The sequence below is a fragment of the Micrasema longulum genome, unplaced genomic scaffold (genome assembly GCF_059751315.1).
Source record: "Micrasema longulum isolate JH-2025_06_02 unplaced genomic scaffold, ASM5975131v1 h1tg001369l, whole genome shotgun sequence".
Lineage (NCBI taxonomy): Eukaryota > Metazoa > Arthropoda > Insecta > Trichoptera > Brachycentridae > Micrasema > Micrasema longulum.
In genome coordinates this window covers 111-18,256 of record NW_028278555.1, presented here as the reverse complement: position 1 = coordinate 18,256, position 18,146 = coordinate 111, and the positions used below count along the sequence as shown (strand labels likewise).

Sequence of the window (18,146 nt, the reverse complement as noted above, 5' to 3'; positions counted from 1 at the left end):
TTCATCGATCAGCATAGAACAAACTATGGCCTAAATTCTCCAATGTCCGTTAATAAATAAATAAATAAATAACACAAATGTAAGGTAAAAAAAAAGCAATCTGTTAATTTCTCTAAAATTTTATTGTGCACGCGGAAACATTGATTGACACAACATAGTAGATATGTAAAGGGTCATTTAATAAGAGTAATTGAATTAATGAACTTTGAACTTAAAATATAAAACATATTTTATTTGACATGAAATGGATATTTTTATATCATGTCAAATAATATTTGATGTTTTGAAGATAATGTCGGTCAAACGTCCACCAAAGAGTTGTTTAATTCGAGATTCAATTTTCATTAATTCTCTCATTAGATGAGCAAAGTAGGGTAAAAAAAATTACTACCCCGGCAACACTAACGAAATTTCCATTTTATTTTTTCGACAATCGGAAAAAATAATTCAATTTTTAAGTAATGCATTTGTTATATACACATTCATGAGCTAATTACACATGAAATGTGATTGCATCCTGTTTCTTTAAGATCCTGGCAGTATTTCTTCACTTCAAAAGGACACAACACGGCATAATTGAATTCAAATCAGGTGTTGCGTACTGAGCGACGTCTACAAAGAAACTAATGGGTCAAAACATAATCCTACTCATTTATGAGTAGTTGAGTCGCCTTCTGTTTAATGCGCGTATGCGGTTCTGGACTATTCTTAATTCTATGGTTTAACGTATGGATTTATAATATACCAGAATGTGCAAAGAATCATGTTTGCATACATCGCACTGTGTCAAGTCTAACATCTAAATCGTAAATTTTGAAGTCTAATTAAATTCTAAAATAACTGTCAGTTTTGAAAACAAGCGGCTAGATGCAGTGGCTAGGCTGGCTAGATGCTGCCGTATTAACATACAAGACCCGTAAAATGTTGCCACTGTAAAAAAATAATTTAGTTATTATATTTTTCCATCTGTTTTACTATCCTATGTTTTTATTTTTCTTTCTCATGTATTCAAAATTATATAAACTCTTATAATAAACAATAAACAACTAAAACAGTGTAAGTCACTCTCCGAGCACAAGAGTTAGTCTCTTGTTTTGGAGAGTTACAGTGATAACATTTACTAGATGTATAAAAGTAGATATGTTTAGAATGTTACAAAAACATGTACTTTTTATGAAATTTATTAAGAATTTTTTTTTTAACAATGTTTGATTATGTCCAAATTTTTTTTTTTTTTTAAATCTTTCTGAGAGTACTTATCGAGACGGCAGAATGGTGAATGTTACACAGTGTGTAAAGTGGCCACTTTAATCAGCCAATGACAGGTCATAAGGTCGCTGTAGATGCCCAGACTTCTATATTACCTTCTCTAAAATGTTCTTCATCTCTGTTGTAATATGTTAAAAATTACCAAAATAAGATGTTTTTAAATTTTACACGGAAGTTTTCCTCACTTTTTGTCCAGTGACCACCATTCGGCCTATGTTCAAACCATCCAATAACTGTTCAGTCAACTTCCACATTCCCTTCTCAAAAATATTTTTGAAAATGCTTTCAGTTGCAATAAATTAATATCAAAAATTTTGTAAAATTTAATTTATTGTATTCCAGGTGCTGATCCCAGAGTCAAACACCCTGGTGAACCGTACCCTGGGTCCCGTACTGGCCAACTACACGGGACTGGCGGCCGGGACCCTGTCCGCCAACCTGTGGCCGTCCTACGGCCGTGACTACAGCAGCGATGGCGCGACCGTGGACTTCGCCACTGTGTTTGGCGTCCTGTTCTCGGGGGTCACGGGCGTCATGGCCGGCGCAAACATGAGCGGTCAGACACTCGATATATTATTATTGAACTAGCAGTAGAAAATTTAGCCCTCTGGGCCTCTTATAATCAGTCCTCCGGGCCTCAAGTACTTAATTCATAAGGTTTAATCATGTTATAAATAAATAATGTTTATATTGACAGCTTCCATGGTGTAGTGGTTAAGATGCTAGACTCACACACAGGTGGTTCTGGGGTTTGATTCTCAGTGAGGGCACAATATTTTAATGCGATATAATTAACAGTAGAAAATTTGGCCCTCTTGGTGTCATATAATTGGCCCTCCGGGCCTCATGTTAATTATTCATAATGTTTACATTGACAGCTTCCATGGTGTAGTGCTTAAGACGCTACACTCATGCACGGGTTGTTCTGGGGTTTGATTCCCCGTGAGGACACAAAAATTAAATGCGATATAATTAACAGTAGAAATTTTGGCCCTCTGGGCCTCATACAATCGGCCTTCCGGGCCTCATGTAAATCATTCATAATCTTTACATTGACAGCATCCATGGTGTAATGGTTAAGACATTAGACTCAGCATAGATGGTTCTGACACAAAAATTAAATGAGATTTTCATCAAACCTAGGTGTTCTGTGCTGTAATTTGCCACTATAATAGGGAAATATTACATACTACAAATACCGATATAAATATATGAAATGGATTTAGCAAAATTCATTATATTTTTAAAATCAATATGGATATTGTAGAGAAATTTTTTCATACATATGTAACTTCAAAAAATAAATTATAAAAAAATATGTCCCTACAAAAACGTGACATGTTCGGCCTTGGTAATTGTGACATCAAGTTTCGTAATAATGTTCTATTTAATTTTTGACAGTCACAAACAAAGCTCAAAATTTACCCTAATCGTGACGTATTAGGGGGCATGGCGGACGGTAAATGGTAATTTTTATTTTTTTTATTTGACAGCATTTCATAGACCTTTATTAATGTCGGCCTCGTGGTGTAGTGGTCAGCGCGTTCGCCTACCATGCAGAGGTCTCGGGTTCAATTCCCGACATTGTTAACATGAAATATTTATTTAAAAGGTGTTTTCACACTAGAATATTTCATAGTCCCTGAACTGGTACCTGAAACGTAAGACTGATCACCTTACCTCCATGTAACAAAAATGATCAAGATACGCTGCGATTGGTGTACCAATTCAGTGCCTTATGCACCATTAGATGCGAAAGGGGAATGATGATGATGATATTAAAACATTTAAAAACACGATGTTTCCCTGCTGGGCCTCTTGGCCTGTTGCGTTGCAAAAATAAATAAGTAAATATTTCAGGTGAGCTGAAGAATCCAGGGCGCAGTATCCCGCGCGGCACGCTGGCCGCGCTAGTGTTCACCGGACTCACGTACCTTGGCCTGTCGCTGTTTACGGCCGCGTCTTGCTCGCGCGACCTGCTTCAGAATAATTACATCTACATGCTGCCCATCAACGTCTGGCCGCCCTTCGTCGCCGTAGGCAAGTATCCGACGAAGAAGTTTGATGATTTTTAAAATTTAATAATGGACTATCAAACTACGCCAAAAAATAATAAATTATTAAGAATAATAAATTACAACAGGGATGGAGAATACCTTAAATAAGGGAATATGGAAGTCAAGGTATTTACAGGGCTTATGACCTGTCATTGGCTGGTTTAAGTGGCCACTTTAAACACTGTGTAGCATTCACCATTTTGCCTATGTTTGAACATCCATATTTCTTCAATTCTTCCATTTGTTGATTTTAGTGAAGTTAAAGAGCTGAAACCTTTATCGTTGTGAAGAGATTCATCTGACTGAATTATTTCCCATACTAGGCAACGCCTGAAAACAATTTTTCAATTTTTAAACTTCTTCTTGGACCAGTTGGTTTCATTACAATATTTGAGTTTGTCCAAATACTCGTAGACAAAAGACTGAATTTCACCCCCTCGGGAGTCATTAAGATTAACAAATTACAACAGGGATGGAGAATACCTTAATCTTAATGACTCCCGAAGGGGTGAAATCCAGTCTGTTGTCTACGAACATTTGGACAAACTCAAATATTGTAAATTGAAGATAATTGTAAACTGAAAACCAAGCTACTGCAGTTTGCTTTCTGGATTTCATGGTACCTGAAGGAATATTGATGCATGAGTAAGACTAAAATAAAGATCTTTTCTTCTTAACTCAAATATTGTAATTATTAAGAAAATTAAATTTTGTTATTAGTATTCACAAATCGCAACAGAGATGGAGAACATTTTAGAGAAGGAAATATGGAAGTCTAGGTATCCACAGGGCCTTATGACTCGTCATTGGCCCTTTCAAGTGGCCACTTTACACACTGCGTATCATTCACTATTCTGCCTGTATTTGACGATTACAAACCAATTACAGGTCATAAGCCCGGTGGATGCCTAGACCTCGGTATTCCCTTCTCCTTTTGTACAAAAATTTGGACAAACTCAAAATATTGTAAAATATTATCTTTTCAGGGGTGCTGACGGCCACATTCTCAGCTGGCCTTTCCAACATGATCGGCGCCTCTCGCGTCCTCGAGGCACTTGTCAAAGACAACATTTTCGGTAATACAATTTTTGTAAATTCAATATGGGATTGCCCCGAACTATTATCTCTCATCAACTTCAGGGTGCCTGGAAGAATGACTAGACAGGTGCCACCGTTTTGTAGCAACAATTCACGGACAGTGTATACTTGTAATGCCGTATTAAACAGACTTCATGAACTCGGCAATAGTTATTCCCACGTATCGGATATATTTAGTGTAGGGTATTGTTCCCATAGAACAAACCTTTTGAACTTTATCAAAGATGGTGAATGGTAAATATATTTATTTATTCATTCATTTCATAATATATACAGTTTTTTGTTCACTTTGCCCAGCTGTATGAAACAGTACTTATGATTTTCTTGTTGTATTACTGTAGAATCTTTTATTATTTAAACTTTCTACTGAATATGCTGTATAATTTTTAGGTTAATTTTTTTAAATATAAATCTTCTATAATTTTTAGGTTTAATTTTTTTTTATAAATCTTGGGTATAAGGAAATTTAAGTTTTTAAAAAAATATATATTACTGTTTTATGTTTTTCAAGGGAGCAACAAAAAAAGTGTAAAACTGAGGAAAAACTTTAAAGTGAGGAAATGAAAAATGTATGGAAAAAATTTAATGTCATAAAAATGTAATTATTGTACAAGACTAATTAACTGCAGAAAAATTGTAAGAACTGTCATGATTGGGGATTATTCATATTTATTTATTTATTTATATACGGCATTTCTGCCATTTACATGTGGTATAAAGAGTGCTTAGAAATAAAAATATTTAAAAAAAAAAAAATCGAGTATGAAATATTAATATACTCGTACTATACACATTATTAATTACTTGAAATATATACATATTTTAAAGAAATTATACAATAACAAAATACATTAATCAATCAAATTATAACTATTCCAACCCAATCTTCTGAAGATGATTTGCTCTTTTTGATAAAAATATGTTGGTCACTTTATTTTTTAAGTTAGGCAGAGATAAACTAAATATATCAAAATGTGATGCATATTCATTCCCGGTATTCTGTAATCTAACAATAGGTGAGTTATATTGAGCTACCGTTCGAGAATTTCGACAATAAAATATTGTAGATGTTCTGCTTAATCTAGGTGGTACATAGAATGAAATCAATTTCAGTAGATCAGGGGTATCAAACATTGGTTTTATTATTTTATATAAAGTCATAAGATCGGTCGATGTTCTTCGTTCTTGCAATTTAGTTAATTTAAGAGAGTCTAAAATTTTGTTATAATTTAATTGATTAGTAGAAAAACCCATCTTAAAATTAATATATCTAAGAAATTTATTCTGAATTCTCTCAATAGAATCTGAGAAAGTGATTTGATAAGGTGACCATATTGGAGAATTATAATCTAGTTGGCTTCTAACAAGAGATGTGTAAAGATATTTTAATGTGTTTATATTATTAAAATCTTTTCCGGTTCTAAGTACAAATCCTAATAATTTTACAGCTTTTTTAGATATTTTAATAATGTGCTCTTTAAATAATAATTTTGAATCGAACAAAACACCCAGATCGCTCACGGTAGAAACATCAGTAATTTTAATTTGATTAAACATGTAATTAAATAGAATCGGAATATATAATATTAACCAATGATATAATTAAATATATTTTGTATTTTTTCAAACAAAACTGCAATGTGTTATTTTTTGTTGAAGTAAAAAAATACATGTATAAATAATTTTATCTAGGTACTTAACCTTAAAAACTCGAAAATAAAAATTTCAATTTGCATAAAATGCATATAACGACCTTTTCCCTAAATATTGGGAAATTTTATTTATATGGTATCACTTTTTTAGTATGGCACCACAAAATTTCAACTGTCATTTACATCGCGGACTGTTTCACACTTTTATGAAAACTGTTTAAACTATCTCCTTTTCACACTATGTGTGTATAACATCAAATAATATTTATATTGCCATTTTTTTTAACTTTCTGCATCGTAATTCATTGATGTAAAGACTTTATTCTTCCTAAACATGCGTCAACCGCATGTCACTATTTAGTAAAACGTCAAAATTAGACACTTAAACAAAATGGTCAATTACACTGCAGCTATTTTGAATTTAGTTTGAGACAATAATTTACACACTTTTTTATTTACCTCGATTTTATTCTCCATTCACGCGGCGGCGCGCGGCTCGTCGTTTGACAGATCGAATGAGTTATGAAAAAATTCGACGTAAAACCGGGGTTATGAAAAATGTAAAAAACGTTAATTGGGGGGAAAATTGAATGAGAATGTGTGGAAAAAAATGGGGCCTAAATATTTTGGTGTAAAAAGCGGGAAAACGTAAAATCTAAGAACGTAAAAACGAGGTTTTACTGTATTTTTTTTTTTTTTAATAACAACACTTATTTATTTATTTTGTTCATTAATGCCCAAAAGGCATTTACAAAAAATAAAAATGATATACATGCTAACATTCTAAATAATAAACACAGAATATAAAAAGTATATATAATAAAAAGTTTTACAAAGTAAAAAAAAAACAATAATAACAAAAGTATGCAAGAAAAAACAGTAAGCATATAAACAAAAAATGCAAAGATATAAGCTTATGAAATAAATTCTGTAAAGCAAACAATAAATAAAGTGTTCCGGTAAGCAAGAAAGACAAATTATAGTTAAATTAATAAATAAGCAAGCATATATTATCACGAAAAAATATGAAATAAAAATATGTATATATGAAATGCGCATTTGCCAATACTACGATGCAATTTGATATAATAAATAATAATAATAATGTTTGGATAATTTATATAGCGCCATTTTTGTGAAAATCACCTCAAGGGCGCTGTACGATAAATAAATATCCCAACACGTCTTGCAGCTACAGAGCGCATGGACGGTTGGGATTCTAGTTCCTCGTCTCCAATTATGATATATCACAATTATGATATATATGAGCTAGATAACAGAACGTCTTGCAGCTACAGAGCGCATGGACAATAAGAAATCTAGCCCCTATTTATTTTTTTATTTTTTTATTTGACAATGAAGTTAAGAGTTTATGTGATATTTTAAAAACGAAATCAAAAGCAAATTTATAAAATTAGAAGTTAGATAACAACAAGTCTCGCAGCTACTGAGCGCATGGACGGTCGAAATTCTAGACCCCATTTACTAAATTTAGATATTTGATAGTTGATAACATTTACATAATATGATAAAAATAATATTTATTTTATTTATTTAATTTTACAATACGCCCAAGGGGCATTTACAAAAAAAAATATACAGTTAAGTACAAACATAGTGCGTAAAAATTTAAAAGATAAACAATACATTTAGAAACAATAAGAAGCATACTGCCATGCAAAATAAGAAGTGAAACTTTACATAGTAAAAAGAAAAAAATAATTTTATATGGATATAATAAAAGTAATTGAATTAAAAAGCAAATTATAAGTAACTTGTAAAGAATTCAAACAAAAAAAATAAATACATTTTCATATACTTATAAGTATAAAAATAAATATACAGGTAACTACAAACAAAGAAAGTAATAATTTTATAAATACACAACACATTTAAAGAAATAAAAAAAATAAATTATATACATGTAGAAACAATAAAAAGCAAACTGCAATGCAAAATAAAAAGCGAAACTTTGCATAAAAAAAAACAAATTGTAAATAACTTGTTAAGAATTCTAAATATATATATACACACATATATACACATATATACGTATAAAAAAATGTTATTAACAAATTAATCTTAAAAACAAATAATGAAAATTAGTTAACAGTAAGTATATATGTGAAAATAATATAATATACGGTACACAAAAATATTTGATAAATTAATATCAGAAAGAGATAAGATAATAATAATACACATCAAAAACAGAGAAAGAATTGTATGAAAAAGAAAGTTCCATTACGACATTAATAATTTGCTTCAAACAGTGCATTTAAGAACGTTTTAAAATTAATAATTGTCGTATTAAAAATGTCTATTTCACAAGTAAATTTGTTGGCTAAGGAATGTAAACGCGGAATCGGAGAGTGTCGTGCATAGTTAGTACCCACGTATGTACTCGTAGTTGCAAACAACTCCGTACTTCTAGTGACTCGATTAGGTATTTTGAAGTTAATGAGATTCAGGAGTTCACAACAATCGAGCTCCGAATTTAAAATTTAAAATAAAAAAAGGAGGTCATTTATTTTTCTACGATCTTCTAATAAAATTAAATTTAAAGTGTCTAATAAATACGTGTAATTTATGTTATCTAAGGGAATATTTAATTTAAAATTTACAAATCTCAAATACTTTTTTTGAATTCTCTCTATGTTCTTAATGTGTAATTTATACAGAGGAGACCACACAATGGAATTATATTCTAACTGACTGCGAACTAGTGCTACATACAAAATATTTATTACTTTAAGTGAATTAAAATCTTTGACAGTGCGAAGCAGGAAACCTAATGTTTTCATGCTTTTGTTCGTTATGTTGTTAATATGATTAACGAAATCTAATTTTACATCAAACACTATACCCAGGTCTCTTATTTCGCTCACTCTTTCGAGCAATATATCATTTATAGTGTATTCATACACAATAGGGTTTTTTTTGCGACAGAAAGTAATTGATTTGCACTTACTTACATTCAAAAACAAATTATTTTTTATGCACCAACTATTTAGTTTATTTAAGTTTAACTGAAGTGTTTTACAATCATTAACGTTTGATATTTCCTCATATATTTTTATGTCGTCTGCAAACAAGACAACTTCTACATCCTCAAAAATGGAAACAATGTCATTTATGAAAATTAAAAACAGTATATATAATATGATAGCTATCATCACAAAAAGTCTTGCAGCTTCAAAACGCATCGACAAATGGAATTTCATTAATAATAAAAAATAATTTTAAAAAACGCAATAATAATACATTGAGCAAAGAAGTAGTAAGCATGGCAATTAAGTGAACATGTAACAGCACAAAAAGTAAAATATAAAAAACTAAACAAAGATAGCATTCCTTAACTTACTCGTATTATTAAGGTTAACAAGACAATAGACGATACTCAAACTCAAACTCGTCCCTGTTTTATTTTGGTGTGCAGTAAACAGGATCTATTGTCTTTTTCCTAGTAAATAACTGTAAAAACATAGGTATAATAGTAAAAAATAAAAAACAAGTATAAGGTAATAAAAATAAGCAAGTAAGTATTTTTTTAATTTATGGAATTGAATTGTCAAGTTTGACGAGCAGCTACAAATAAATTGCATTAATAATTAACTTAGATAGTGCTGTGCTGTTGTTAATTTTAACACATTATTCTATTTGCTAGTATCGTAGGCGAATCATACAGATGATACGACCCTACTTCCAAATCTGATGTTCCCTGAAATTAACATCAACACTCGATTCCAGGCGGCGTGCTCCGCTGGTGCAGCACTGCGGCCGTGTGCGTCCTGGTGTCCTGGGCGGGCGCCCAGGCCGCCCTGCTCGGGGGCTCCCTGACGGCCATCGCGCGGGCCAACTGCGCCCTCTTCCTGCTGTCCTACCTCGCCGTCAACCTGGCCTGTCTGGCCCTCGAGTTGGCCGGCGCGCCCAACTTCAGGTCAGGACTCGGAGACCGGTGTCTTTACTGAAGTCGCTCTGTCGAACGAGAGCTGCCCGGAGCTCTCGTAATCTGGCCTTGGCGTCTTTGCGTAGAATGAATGTGGACTACTTTGTCTATAATTTATTTATTGAACTTTTTGTACATTGGGAGGGCTTATTGCCATTTGGCAATAAGCCCGCCCGCCAATGTACAAATAACATTATGTACAAAAAGTTAAATAAATATGCAAAAAAAGTTGCCAAATGGCAATTTCTCCCAACAAACAATAAAATTGAAACAAATATATATTTACAATATTTGAGTTTGTCCAAATGTTTGTAGACAAAAGACTGGATTTCACCCCCTCGGGAGTCATTAGGCGTTGCCTAGTATGTGAAATAATTCAGTCAAGTGAATCTCTTCACAACAATAAAGGTTTCAGCTCTTTAACTTCACTAAAATCAACAGATGAAAGAATTGAAGAAATATGGATGTTCAAACATAGGCAGAATGGTGAATGTTACACAGTGTGTAAAGTGGCCACTTAAACCAGCCAATGACAGGTCATAAGCCCTGTAAATGCCTAGACTTCCATATTCCCTTATTTAAGGTATTCTCCATCCCTGTTGTAATTTGTTAAATATGTATTTTACGAAAGATAAATATTTAACAATGTTTTGAGTTAACGACTTTACAAATGTCAACAGATGAAAGAGTTGAGGAAACATGGATGTTCAAACGTTACACAGTGTGTAAAGTGGCCACTCAAACCAGCCAATGACAGGTCATAGGCCCTGTAAATGCCTCGACTTCCATAAACCCTTCTCAAAAATGTTTTCCCTGTCTGTTGTAACAAATTTAGATAAATATTCATTTAACAAACCACAACAAAGATGGAGAACATTTTAGAGAAGGAAATGTGTAAGTCTAGTTATTTACAGGGCTTATGACCTGTCATTGGCTGATTCAAGTGTCCGCTTTACACCCTGTGTAACATTCACCATTCTGCCCATATTTGAACATCATATTCCTTCAATTCTTTTATCTGTTGATGCTTGCGAAGTTAAAACGCTGAAACCTTTATTTATGCGGGTGAGATTCATCTAATTCATTCAGATAGGTCATAAGCCCTGTCGGTGCCTAAACTTTCAAATTACCTTCTCTAAAATGTTCTTCATCTCTGTTGTAATATGTTAAATCACTATTAGAAAATGGGAATCATGTTACGGTAGAGTGTGGTTCAAACCCCGGATCTCTGGTCCATGAGCCCTTGACACTAGCCACGGGACCGCGTCCGGGGTGTATCGATTCAATTTTAAATGCATGCAAAATTGAATATTCATGATCCCTTTTATGGATTGCTTAGGCCGACCTTCATCTGGTTCTCTTGGCACTCGGCTCTGTGTGGGCTGCTGGGCGCGCTTGCCATGATGTTCATCGCCGCCTCCGCCCTCGCCGCCCTGGCCCTCATCCTCTGCCTGTGTCTGGTCATCGCCCTGCACCTCGCGTCTCCCGCCGCCGCCGCGGCCCCCTGGGGATCCATCTCCCAGGCGCTCATCTTCCATCAGGTGAGGGGATTTGCGGTCATACTCGATTAATCTGTACACTTTGCCTGCTTTATGGTGTAGTAGTTTCTTTTTTAAATGGGAGTTGCATTATTTTTTTTACCTTGCTTATAATAAAAAGGTTTATATTTTAAAAAAGGATTTTTCTGCAGTTAAATTACTTTCAATTTTAGCTGAGTTTTGGGATCAGGAAGGATATTCTAGAGTGGGTCAATCAGGAACTTTTCATCATTTGCTCACGTGGAGAGGAAACCACTTAAAACTCTTCAGGAGAAGCCGGCCTGTTGACAGCAGTCAACAGGCCTGCCGTTCCACTAGAGGAGTGTTGGGCATTTTGTTCCCTACTTTGGTTTATTTTATTTATTTATTAACGGACATTGTCCATGTATACAATTTATAAGGTTTAAATATTACAATAAAAGAATAGTTTAAAACATTTTTAAAAAAAGAAAGAAGCATTGACAAACATAAGGGACATCGAGACAAGATCTGGACTATTTATTTAGTCCTCGGTTAAATCCTTGTAAACTTAAACCAAAAAAGTCCAGATCTTGTCTTGAGTTAACAATACGACAAAGGCAAGTCATTGGAGAATTTAGGCAATAGTTTGTTCTATGCTGATCGATGAACAGTACTTCATTGTTTCTCAATCTACGAGTCGGAATATTGAATTTTACTTGTCCCAGTAATGATGGAACATCGATTATACTATTTAGTATGCCGAACATATATATGGAGTCAATATTAGTTCTACGTTTTTGTAGACTAGAAATATTTAACATTGACTCTATTTCAGCATAAGAATAATTATCTCTCTCTAGTCCGAGCATCCACGCTATTTTTCGAAGCAAGCGATGTTGGACTGATTCAATGTGATTTATGCGATTGACATAGAATGGAGACCAGACCACTGAGGCATATTCAAGAAGAGGGCGAACAGTTGAGCAATAAAGAGTTTCGATTGTACGGACATGAGTAAAATCAGAGGATATTCTGTTAATAAAGCCAAGTAATTTCAGTGATTTATTTACTGTATTATCTATATGCTCGTTGTATGTCAGTTTATAGTCCAAAACAACTCCTAAATCTCTGATGGACTTGACTACATCAATTTTGGAGATTTCTAATAGATACTCGAAGGAAATTGGTTGGTTTGTTCTATGAAATGACATTATTTTGCATTTTTTAATATTTAGTTCTAATTTTTTGACTTTACACCATCGGTTAAAAGAGTTAATGTCTGATTGAAGAAGAATGCAGTCAGCAGTTTTACCAATTGCCTGCACTATATTGACCATGTATGATACTACCTCTCGTGTGAGTTCTTTATTACCTATCACCGATGGGATGTCGCATAGATCTTCACCCAAGCGTCTGCATCGCGCCTCCAGCAGTTGATAAGAAAGAAAAAAAGAAAGAAAGTGAGGCTGATTTTAAGGCTAAAGAAAAATGGTATCGAAAAATTGTATTACCACCATAATCGTTGTATCGCCCTCGAAGGCAACTATATTGAATAATAAAATTGAATCTTACCAAAAAAATATGTTTTACTATGTTAGCCTAGGAACTTATCAGCCAAACTGTTATTTAATCTAAAAACACTTATCAAAGATGTTGATCGCGCCACTTGCACGTTGGCAGATGAACGCTCGTAATTGTCTGGTTCGCGGGATGTGTATCTTTATGCTTTGCTACTGAACCCTTATTTAATGAATGCAATTCCTACCTTGCACTGGGGTTCGGGGCAGTCAGCATCAGATCAGATCATGGGGTCATGAAGGAGGGGCACTTGAGATGGTTTCTTGATTATAATTATTTCACGACACAGTGGATAAAGTAACTGGTTCGTGATCGCGGTGAGAAGAGAAAATTATCTAAGCACATGAATACTGACAGTCATTTGAATATGGAATATGTTGGGCCGGAGACAAAAATGTGGTACCTACCCACAGTAAGAAACGCAACATTTCAACCAGGGCCCAGCATGCAGTAAATAAATCCAACAAAGCAAATGTGGTGTAACCAGAAGTATTCTTTTCCACATCTGTTCCATCAGATGCCTCCAGGAGACCCTATCGCCAGCCAGCACTCTCGCCGTCTCCCACGTCAATCCCGCATCCCTTAGCTCCGCCAAATAAAGCCAAAAGATCTTCACCGGCGGCCTTTTAGGACGGCAGGAGCCTGTAGTTTTAAAGAAGATACAATTTCGATTTAGGTCCTCATGAGCCATGTGCAACGCGTGTCCGAGCTAGGTCCACCGCCGCATCCTCAAGACGCTCGTTGTAGGAAGCTGCCTCATCCACCATCATTTTCCTATATTATCGCCATGTGTGAACAAGCTTTGGAATTAAGTGGTCCAACGCGAGCCATATTCACCCATCCTATCCTACCTTGCGTGTTTTTCTTTCTAGGTGCGCAAGTACCTGCTGTTGCTGGACGCCCGCAAGGAGCACGTCAAGTACTGGCGGCCGCAGGTCCTGCTGCTTGTGGGCAGCGTGCGCTCCGCGCCGGCCCTGGCCAGGTTCTGTAACCAGCTGAAGAAGGGCGGGCTGCTGGTTCTGGGGCACGTGCAGCGGGCGCGACCCCCTCCTCCCCTGCGCGCCTGGCTGCAACTGGTGGACCACCTCAAGGTTAGTTCTGTGGACAGTTCACAGAAAGACACAAAAACAACAGTTCTACAGTCATAGAAAAAAAAACGAATGTTTTAAATCGTTTCTCTTTCCGCACCCAGTGGTGCATAGGTCACTGCATTCGTACAACCCCGTACAATTCAAAATTAAATTTTTGAAAACATTGTTACCCTCTGGAAACTGAAAATCTGATGCAAGTGGCAATTATGATCATCTACGGTTGCCACAATAACATGAAATTGTACCTTGGTGGCCTCCGTGGTGTAGTGGTCAAGACGCTTGACTCACACACGAAAGGTTCCGGGTTCGATTCCCGGTGAGAACACAAAAAATAAAAATGTGATTTTTCTCAAGCCTGGGTGTTCTGTGATGTAATTCACCACTGTAATTGTGCCGCCTGGCCTGTTGTGGTGCAAAAATAAATAAATAAATAAACATGACACATGGTAACATCATCATCATCATAATTCCCTTTCCGCACCTAATGGTGCGTAGGGCACTGCTTTGGTACACCAATCGCAGTGTATCTTGATCATGTTTGTTACATGAAGGTAAGGTAATCAGTCTTACGCTTCAGGTACCAGTTCTGGGACCGTGAAATATTCCAGTGTAAAAACACCTTTGTAAATAAATTTCATGTCAACCATGTCGGGAATCGAACCCGAAACCTCTTGCATGGTAGGCAAACGCGCTGACCATAACATAAATCTGATCTTTCTGCAATTATATTACTTCAAATTTAACAAAAAATGTTGGGAACAGGAAGGATATTCTAATGTGGGCCATCAGGAATTTCTCAGCATTCGCTCATGTGGAGAGGAAAACACTTAAAACTCTTAAGGAGGAGCCGGCCTGCTGACAGCAGTCAACGGGCCTGCCGTTCCTCTAGAAGAGTGTTTGGAATTTTGCGCCCTACTTTGGTTTATTTTACCAATTGCCTGCACTGTATTGACCATGCATGATACTACCTCTCGTGTGAGTTCTTTATTACCCATCACCGATGGGGTGTCGCATAGATCTTCACCCAAGCTTCTGCATCGCGCCTCCGGCTGTTGTCTCTGAAAGCTGAAAAGGGGGCAATGCATCAACCGGTGAGGGACATCTTGAGGAGTTTCATCGTCGCAAAGGCAGCTGTCGATCTCGGAGAGCTTGAAGCGATGCAGGTAGCTCATGAACCCACCGTGTAGGGAAAAACATTTTTGTGACACTTCCAATAGTTTTGCTAAAATAATGATCGTTCCGGAGTTGAAGGGTTCAGCTTCTAGTTTTCCTTTTGGCAAAGCTGAGCGGGAATTGGCCAAATCGGGGGCTGTCTTCTTGAGTGTAGCTCTAATCTTTACCACGCACGAGAAAACGTTTTTTATTTCCGATTTCCTGTAACTCTGAACTTTACTTCTTATTGCATAATGAGTTAAAAACTACCCTAAATATATCTTCTCTTCAAGACCGTCGAAATAAATCCCACTCTTTGACGCGCCTGAACTACTCAGCTCGATAAAATTAAATATCCCAACTAGAAACCTCGGACAAAACTTACTCTTTCATACCGATATCCATAGAACTAACTATGGTTTTCATTCCCCTATGCCCAGAATTCTGAGGTCTGCCAACAAACATACCAGTCTTGATTTCTTTGATAACAAGTTGTCTTTTTTAAAACGATCACTGAATCAAATTCAATTATAAACACCTCTCTCCCGCTTCCACTTCCACCGAGTCTACTATATACCATTGAGTCTTTCTACTTTTTTTTAATAATAATTTTCCATGCATAAATATGTCCTTAAAAATGTATAAATAAATTGTGTTCTTCTTCCGCAGATCAAAGCGTTTGTGGAGCTGTGTCAGGCTGGGTCCTTCCGCGAAGGTGCTCGACAGCTGGCCCACCTCAGCGGACTCGGAGCCATGAAGCCCAACACTGTGATGCTGGGCTTTCACGACGATTCTCCTCCGGTGGATTTCTTCTCCAGGTTTGTTACTGATTCTTCGAGCATTTGTCGGATGATTTGTTCGTGCCGTTTTCTTCTCGGTCTTCCTCGTTTTCTGTATCGGCGGCCTCCGTGGTGTAGTGGTCAAGATGCTTAACTCAAGTACGGAAAGGTCCCGGGTTCGATTCCCGGTGAGAACACAAAAATTTCATGTGATTCTTCTCAAGTCTGGATGTTCTTCATTGTAATCCACTACTGTAATTAGGCCTCCTGGCCTGTTGTGGTGCAAAAAAAATAATATATAAAACAATATATTTTAATTTTTTTTGCTTAGTTTAATAGTCTATTAACTAATAAAAAACAATTAACTTCCTCATTGTGATGATTATTCTTTTCTATCTTGCGAACATTTTTAAACATCTTTCAACTTCAACAATGTTTGATTATGTCCAAATGCTTGCAGACTGGCTGGATTTCCTCCCCAGGGAGTTGTTCATATTTAAATTTATTTCAAGAGAGAGGGAAAAATTTTTTTTTGAGAAGGGAATATGAAAGTCTAGGCATTTACAGGGCTTATGACCTGTCATTGGCTGGTTTAAGTGGCCACTTTACACACTGTGTAACATTCACCATTCTGCCCATGTTTGAACATCCGCATTTCCTCAACTCTTCCATCTGTTGATGACCAGCCAATGACAGGTCATAAGCCCTGTAAATGCCTAGACTTCCATATTCCCATCTCAAAAAATATTTCCCTCTCTGTTGAAATAAATATTCACCATTCCATATTCCCTTCTCAAAAATTTTTTCCCTCTCCGTTGAAATAAACATTCACCATTCTGCCCATGTTTGAACATCCACATTTCCTCAACTCTTCCATCTGTTGAAAACCAGCCAATGACAGGTCATAAGCCCTGTAAATGCCTAGACTTCCATATTCCCTTCTCAAAAAAATTTTCCCTCTCTGTTGAAATAAATTCTTTCAACTTCTTTATTTTTTTATTTTTTTTTCTTTTTTCGTTTCTTTCTTGAATTAATTTATAAGTACAAAATATTTCTCTTCATAATATTTTTTTTTTTACATCGTTATATATTTTTATACATAAATATATACTATACTATATATTTTTTTTTAATGTTATTCAAAATTGTTTTCTTAGTTTTTTTAAAATGGTTCACAGTATTTTTAATCTTTTTTTTATCGATAATTCTATAACTGGTAATATTTTATTCTTTTATATAGTTTATCTTTTTTAGATTTTCTTAATTTGTTAATTAATAATATTGTTTTAAATGTTCTGTATTACTTATGCTTACGTGTATGTATATTTAATTGTATTTGTAACTAATACGCAAAAGGTACAACGTGCCCTTTATTTCAATAAAAAAAAAAATTAAAATATACTGACTCGAGCGTTTTGTCTCCAGGACCGACTCGCCCTTCCACAGCCCCGCGCTGCAGGACGCCTTCCCTCCCCAGGAGCGCGTGCTGGCCGGCCCCGCGGAGTACGTGGCGCTCCTGACGGACGTCCTGACTATGGACAAGGGCCTCTGCGTCTGCCGGCACTTTCACCAACTGGACATGGCCGCGGTGGAGAAGTGAGTCTCCAGCTTGTATTTCTCCCTCGACTGGCGCCATCTATCCGCGGCAACTACCAAGTTTTGGTTCGGACCCCCGTTACTTTTTCCTACAGATGGCGCTATTGGCGTTATCTTATTTTATTTGATTTATTTTACAGAAATATGTGGGTATGCATTGGTCAAGTATTGTCACAACTTCTACATCTTTTTACCCACAATCACTGTTCACTTCCCACATCAGTATCGAAGTATTGAATTGGTTCAGCCGGATGAATCTCACTCACATGATAAAGGTTTCAGCTCATTTACTTCACAAAAGTCAACAGATGGAAGAGTTGAGGAAATGTGGATGTTTAAACATAGGCAGAATGGTGAATGTTACACAGTGTATAAAGTGGCCACCTAAACCAGCCAATGACAGGTCATAAGCCCTGTAAATGCATA

The 18,146-nt window shown here is 35.7% G+C and overlaps 1 protein-coding gene across 3 annotated transcripts in view; it reads left to right on the top strand.

Moving 5' to 3' along the window:
* Nucleotides 1–17,724, top strand: part of LOC148275647 (solute carrier family 12 member 9) — a 32,114-nt gene extending 14,390 nt beyond the window's left edge. For all 3 annotated transcript variants that reach the window (XM_088235385.1, XM_088235387.1, XM_088235386.1), the window contains exons 6-13: nucleotides 1,612–1,825; nucleotides 3,130–3,309; nucleotides 4,313–4,402; nucleotides 9,827–10,016; nucleotides 11,365–11,566; nucleotides 13,975–14,193; nucleotides 16,015–16,163; nucleotides 17,550–17,724. In XM_088235385.1, the coding sequence (XP_088091511.1) occupies nucleotides 1,612–1,825; nucleotides 3,130–3,309; nucleotides 4,313–4,402; nucleotides 9,827–10,016; nucleotides 11,365–11,566; nucleotides 13,975–14,193; nucleotides 16,015–16,163; nucleotides 17,550–17,724 (1,419 nt within the window). The remainder of the gene's footprint in view (nucleotides 1–1,611; nucleotides 1,826–3,129; nucleotides 3,310–4,312; nucleotides 4,403–9,826; nucleotides 10,017–11,364; nucleotides 11,567–13,974; nucleotides 14,194–16,014; nucleotides 16,164–17,549) is intronic.
* The last annotated feature ends 422 nt before the right edge of the window (nucleotides 17,725–18,146 follow it).